The sequence below is a fragment of the Pagrus major genome, chromosome 4, assembly GCF_040436345.1.
Source record: "Pagrus major chromosome 4, Pma_NU_1.0".
Taxonomy (NCBI): domain Eukaryota; kingdom Metazoa; phylum Chordata; class Actinopteri; order Spariformes; family Sparidae; genus Pagrus; species Pagrus major.
The window spans coordinates 31517157-31523865 of NC_133218.1; the positions used below are offsets into that span (position 1 = coordinate 31517157).

Consider the following 6709-nt stretch of genomic DNA (forward strand, 5'->3'; position numbering starts at 1 on the left):
TATGTGGAGGGTTTCCTCTGAGCAGCCCGTGATCGGTTAACTTTGTGGGGTGTCTCGCTGCCATCCTGGATCTTCTTCTAGTGTACTGCAGGAGTTTGGCATGACTTTGTGCACATAGTACTGCACCCATAATAGCCCACTGCGTTTCTCTGGTATGCACACATTGCAGAGTCTGATAGACGACTGACGTAAGGAGGTCATGAGCACACTGTGCTGTACAACCACTGTTTATGATATGAAGCCATCAGGTCGGTTGCATCCTGTCGCAGTGAGACAGAGACAATGTCGTGGCAATCTCTGTTCAATGATTACAAACATTTCTTCATTTGTTATGCCTATTTGATGAGTTGTACACCTGGATTCTTAAAGACAGAATAAAACAATGTTAAGTGTCTTTAGGTGAACTGTCTCTTGTCAGATTGATAAGTGTATATCCACAAATCAGATGATGATGCTCTGGAAGGACCTGCCTGAGGAAATGAGGTTGCCTGAGACAGTGTCTTCTTATTAGTCTCTTCTAAAAACAAACTTTTATCAGAAAGCATACCCTGATTTTATCTTACTTGCCTGCTTATTTTATTGGTTTTAATTTTTTTAAGATTTTAATTCAGCTCTCATTGTATATTTTTATTTCAGTTACGCACTTTTTACTTTTGTTTGAGGAGTGCTCTAAAAATAGTTTGCTGTTATCATATTAAATAATTTTATAGAAACTAGCATGTTTATCAAGGACATTTTTGATTATTCAGTAATACTAGGCGGTAATGTTCCTGGTGGAATAGTAATATTTTCATATATCTGTGTTAGACATCAGAAAAACAAATTGTGAGGCTGTCTTTCTAGAAAATTTTAATTTATGGATTGAGATATTGATTCATGCACAGGGAGGGTTTAAATGGTTTCAAGTGCCTGGGTGAAATTATATTTTAGCTTTCATCACAGCTATTATTCACCTTTTGTGAATACTTACATTTTAGTATTTGCAGCTATTAAATGTTGTACAAATGATCTAAATAGCAGAATAAACTCAGGAAAATCTAGAAAATAGTTTATTTACTGATGCCATCTAAATGTGACGCTACAAGATGTAACTAAAATAATTGAAAAGTTAACATTTGCCATTCAGTACTCCCACGATCATCATGTATACGACACAAACTGTCTTCCAACAACATTCAGAGTAACTCAAGCAAGCATGAACTAAAAAGATACACTTTATTTAAAACCAGCAGGGGACATTATTGTACAAAAATACACAACTGTTACATGGATGCTTTGTGTCAAGAATTGTTCGTCTCTCTCCTGCTGATTACACCACCGATGCTCTTCTGCATGCAGCAGCAACATGGGACAATCGCTAACTTGCTCAGACATAATTTTTACCGAGAAAAATAACAAGTCCAACAAGCAATGTCATTTGCCGTAGGGAAGAATGTAGGATCCTAGATTCTTGAGTCTAGACAAACATGGCAGACCCATTCTCATAAATATCAGGAAGAATGCTGAACATGGGATGTTATTGAAACACTGAGTTGAACTCGTCTGCGATGTCATTCTGTAGCCTACTTGGCGGTGGTCTTGGCGGTGCCACCTTTCCCATCTCCCCCATCTCCATCGGATTTTTTCTGCTTCTGCTGCATTATCTCGGCATCCCTTGGAGAGAAAGGGCGGTTCAGAGAGACTTTGTTAGGGCAGACTCTACTGTTACACAGAAAACAGAGGTGCAACTAATATGTCTATATATACTAGTAATTAGGACTGGGATAGATTCTCAAGTAAAAAATAACTTGTGTTGCTTTTACCAAAATGTACCTTAAGGTTTTGCAGTATGTATAATACACATAATCAGCCAGATTGGAATAGTCTGCATAACCCGACATGACAAGTCATGACAAAACATGCAGTGCTGCTAAAGTACATTGCTCCAAGTTTGTGTGCATCCCATTCCTAAAAAAATGTCATGCAAGTCTGCTGCCTACCTCTGCTTGCGAGCAGCAGCAGACAGCCCATCGTCGCCCCTCTTCCCTTTGGACTGGTCAGTGCTTTTTTTCGCATTTTTCATGCGCGCTAGCTCACGTTGGTTTCCTCCTGCAGGTCAGACATGAAAAAAGGAAAGGAAACGACAATGTAACAGAAACAATGGCACCTTGAAGACCTCAGCTGCACCCTTGAAATCCTACTCCTAATAAAAAACATTAAAATACTAAAAAAAAAAAGACACTTTGTGAGTTTGACGTTATAAAAACAGTGTGCAATGACACACGGCTCCTTCCTGTTTAGCTCGGCTGTGTGATGGCAGAAATAAAACTGGTGCAACGCGTAAAAGCCGCCGACGTGGCACGGGGGCGCTCCGGAGCAGCGTCCTCCATCGCATCGCGGATGGTCTTCAGCGGGCTAATTAATGACGAGCAGCGACGGCACTGCCACGTCTGAGGACATAAAAACGAAGATGAGCAATTTTGTCAGTCAAGATGTCAAAAAAAATATCCGCTACGTGCGCTAATTATGGCTTAACAGCGGGGCCCGAGGCTTCGTCTAATAGCTGGACTCCAAAACGGCCCAGTGGCCTTGTCGGATGTTGACTGACGAACATAACAACGCACACAACAAAAACACACACACACACACAGCTAAATAGCTACATGCACACACACTGCAGCAGAAGCCTGTCAACACACTGGCGTGATTTGTTTACAGCCCGAAAAAAAGTCGACAACACTGGCGTGATGTCTGTGGAGGAAAAAAAAGAAGAAGAAGAAAAAAAACACGTCCATTTCAGCAAATAGACGGGACCCGGGGTCGGTGGTGGCCAAGGCTAACGGCGGAAAAAAAACAACGACCACAGACTACGTGCAATCGAGTTAAGTACATGAATGTCTTACAGTCATAATATATGTCGATACCCACTGGTCATGTTATTAATCGACGCTTCTCTCGCCCGAAATCCAAATCAGCTCAGCCAAAGGGCCGTCGGTTCCCTTCCCGTCGCTCCAGTCGCTGTTGGTGCTGTTGGTTGCGCCTCCGTGGCTGCCAAACACACGCGAGACTTCCGTGCGAGAACTAGAACATTCCGTCGCTCCCCCGGGGTGTGCACTGCGCATGCGCCAGACACGCATGCATAAATTAAAAAGATTGAATCACAATAACAAAGAGACGGAGATGGGGTTATTTTAAAAGCGTTTACTTAAGCAACAGAAGTAATCTGCGCATTTAGTTTAAAACCTTAAAAAATAAATAAATAAAAAAACATTAGGCACCCATTGACCTCTACATGGGTTTGTTTCATTCACTTATGTTACATACAGTGCCCATACAAAGTATTCGCCCCCTTAATTGTTTTCCTCTTTTATAAATGAAATTAAAAAAACAAAAAAAAAGTCTTTAATGTCAATGTGAAAACAGATTTCGACAAAGTAATGTGAATTAATTAAAAAGATGTAATGTAAAATAAGTGATTGCAGTGATTTAGTAGATGCGCTGAGTCTGTGTGGATAGGTTTGAACCAGGCTTGCACATCTGGGTACCGCAATTTTACTCCATTCTTCTTTGCAAAACTGCTCAAGCTCTGTCAGGTTGCACGGTGATCGGGCGTGAACAGCCCTTTTCAAGTCCAGCCACAAATTCTCTATTGGATTGGGGTCTGGGCTTTGACTCGGCCACTCCACAACATTCACCTTGTTGTCTTTAAACCATTTCTGTGTGGCTTTCGCTGTACCCTTCAAGTCATTGTCTTGCTGGGAAAAAAAATCTTCTCCCAAGTTGTAGTTCTCTTGCAGACTGAATCAGGTTGTCCTCCAGGATTTCCCTATATTTTGCTGCATTAACTTTACCCTCTACCCTAACAAGTCTCCCAGGACCTGCTGCTGAGAAGCTTCCCCACAGCATGATGCTGCCACCACCAGGCTTCACGGTGGGGATGGTGTGTTTGTGGTGATGTGCAGTGTTTGGTGTCTGCCAAACATAGCGTCAAGTCTGGTGGCCAAAAGCTCCATTTTGGTCTCATCAGACCAAAGAACCTTCTTCCAGTTGTCCTTGGAGTCTCCCACATGCCTTTGAGTGAACTCTAGTTGCGATTTAATGAGCTTTCTTCAACAGTAACTCCCATAAAGCTCTGACTGGTGAAGAACCCGGGCGACAGTTGTTGAATGCAGAGTCTCTCCCATCTCAGCTGCTGAAGCTTTTAACTCCTTCAGAGTAGTCAGAGGTGTCTTGGTGGCCTTCGTCGCTAGTCTCCTTCTTGCACGATCACTCAGTTTCTGAGGACGGCCTGCTCTAGGCAGATTTAAACATGTGCCATATTCCTTCCATTTGTTAATGATGGATGTAACTGATCTCCAGGGGATGTTCAGTGACTTGGAAATGTTTTTGTATCCAGCCCCTGACTTTTCAATAACCTTTTCACAGGGTTGCTTGGAGTGTTCATTTGTCTGGTGTAATTGTGTAATTGTAGCAGCAATACTGATTAACCAGTGATGGGACCTCCAGACACAGGTGTCTTTATACTACAATCACTTGAGGCACATTCACTGCACTCAGGTGATCTCCATTTCACTATTAGCACCAATTGACTGGACCTCTGTTGAATTAGGTCAGTTAATTTAAAGGGAATATTTATGCAATGACCTATTTAACATTATATATTTTTTTAATTAAGTGACATTACTTTGTAGAAGTATTCAATGTAGAATTGTACTGCCTGCACTATATTATCACCTCATCCTTATTTCCTGTTGTTTGTGTATCTGCTTAGCATGCTTGATTGTCTTTACATTTTTAATAGTTTGTATTCTCTCATTGTCTATGTTGTACTTTTATGTTCAGGAACCCAGGAAGACTAGAGGCACATCCAAGTGCTTCTAATGGGGATCCTTATATAAACATAGACATAAACTGAAACGGAAAGCCACCCGCTCATAATTTTAATGAGCCAAATAGCCTATAATATAATATTTTTACAATTATTATCATTTTATTGAAAAAGGTAATCAGAATTTTGCCATTTTACATACTTCCTAACTCTGAGGAAGGCAACAGGATCTAGTTGAAATCATGATAGTTGTGCCTTTGTACAGTACCCGTAGGCCTACCTCTTGTTTCTCATGGTGCAGTGTGCAAGGTCAAAGATTATTCTTAATGCTCAGCTTTATTATTAGGGTATTGATATTGTGCTATATTATATATGACAGTAACTGCTGTCATAATCACAGTAGCAGTTTTCTAAGTTCATGTCAGTTTATTTGATGGTCTTGTATCGCTCGCCCAGTCACTCAGCCTGCAGAGTCTGAGGCTTTGATTGAAGGACACGGAGCCTGGCACTGTCCAAGAGTGACTTTTCTTCCCTTCTTCCGTCATCCTGGGCCAACGCCAAGATGGGAGACACAGTTGCTTTGTATCGAGTACAAAAATGTACTTCAAAATAAGTTTATATGCATTAAGTTTGGTAGCCTACCTGAGATTTTTACGGTTGTCTCTTAAATTACTCACATAGAAGTGGCTAATTTCACTTACCTTTTGAATGTAGATTTAATAAACACAATTCAATGAGACATCAGCTTCAAGCACAATTCACAGCTAAGTCCTCACAGCAGCTTACAGCAATATAGCCAGCAGGTGGCAGACTAGGCTCAAGTAAATTTGGAAATGAACACTTAACTGTACATAGCCATTACTGACAAAGAGGTCACTGATTATTTCAAAAATATGTATTATGTCACAAGTATCAAGTACTTCAACAGATACATTACAAGCAATTAACCGAAAATGATGATCAACACAGTTAGCTATGTTCCAGTGTTGACAAAACTCACCATGTAGAACAAAAACATGAATAACTGATTTTGTTACTTTGAATTACAATTTGCTTGGAATTAATCAGACAACAGAAGTATGATAACACAGTATGACTCCACTGATATTATTAGATTATGGGTTAAAGTTAAAAATATAATCCTTTTAATAGTAATTAGAAGTTTTATTTCTGTTTCACAATAAAAGCCACACAATGTTTCCCTTGCAGTTTTGGTGGGTTGACTTTATTGACTGTCTGGCTGTTAAATAGGCTGATGACTGAGTCACGTCTGCCCAAAACTGAACTTTTACCCAGACGTTGTCGCTATGAATAGAAGAAGACAGTTCACTGTATGCAGCTGAACCTGAATGTGTCTAATGCACAAGTTGGCTCCGTGTTATCTCAAGGGGATAAAATAAAATGACTTCTTTCTAAAGAATCATCTGAATCAGTAAAAAGAAGAAGAAGAAGAAGACGGAAGAACTGGAAACTTAACATTATTCATGTCTGTCGAGATGATAACTTTTCTGTATTTGGAATAGAAATCTTAAGATGTGTTCATGGCCGTGGACGTGAGCTTGTTGGAGGAGAATGAAGACAGGGTTGGGTTTCTTACAGAAAGACGAATACTGTATTTTAAGGACATAATTACTGTTTGAATACAATGAGGCATCAAACTAGTGCTGTGATTGTCTAGCCAACAGTCAATTTGGGTAAGGAATAAGATCTTCTTTGAATTTAATTATATGCTGTTGGTTTGTTCTGGTCTGCAGCCCTCTGCATAATATTTCTTGTTGGACGTTCGTCTAAAAACGTATTCTGGCTGATAAAAGTAGAGCCCGAACACTTTTTTTTTGTTTTTCTGTTGTTTGTCAGGTTTGTCATCAAAGCCTTGAGGTCAAAATCACTGCCTCCTCAAAC

The 6709-nt window shown here is 40.2% G+C and overlaps 1 protein-coding gene across 2 annotated transcripts; it reads right to left on the reverse strand.

Moving 5' to 3' along the window:
• Positions 1-1196: 1196 nt before the first annotated feature.
• serf2b (small EDRK-rich factor 2b) lies at positions 1197-2997 on the reverse strand. 2 transcript variants are annotated; one of them, XM_073464961.1, is made up of 3 exons: positions 2908-2997; positions 1980-2088; positions 1197-1653 (listed from the first exon to the last, which is right to left on the reverse strand). In XM_073464961.1, exons 1-3 carry the CDS (start codon positions 2912-2914, stop codon positions 1563-1565), a joined length of 207 nt encoding a protein of 68 aa, XP_073321062.1. In that variant the 5' UTR covers positions 2915-2997; the 3' UTR covers positions 1197-1562. The 2 variants fall into 2 exon arrangements, with proteins under 2 accessions (XP_073321062.1, XP_073321063.1); XM_073464962.1 differs by having other exon boundaries at positions 2883-2971.
• Positions 2998-6709: the final 3712 nt, after the last annotated feature.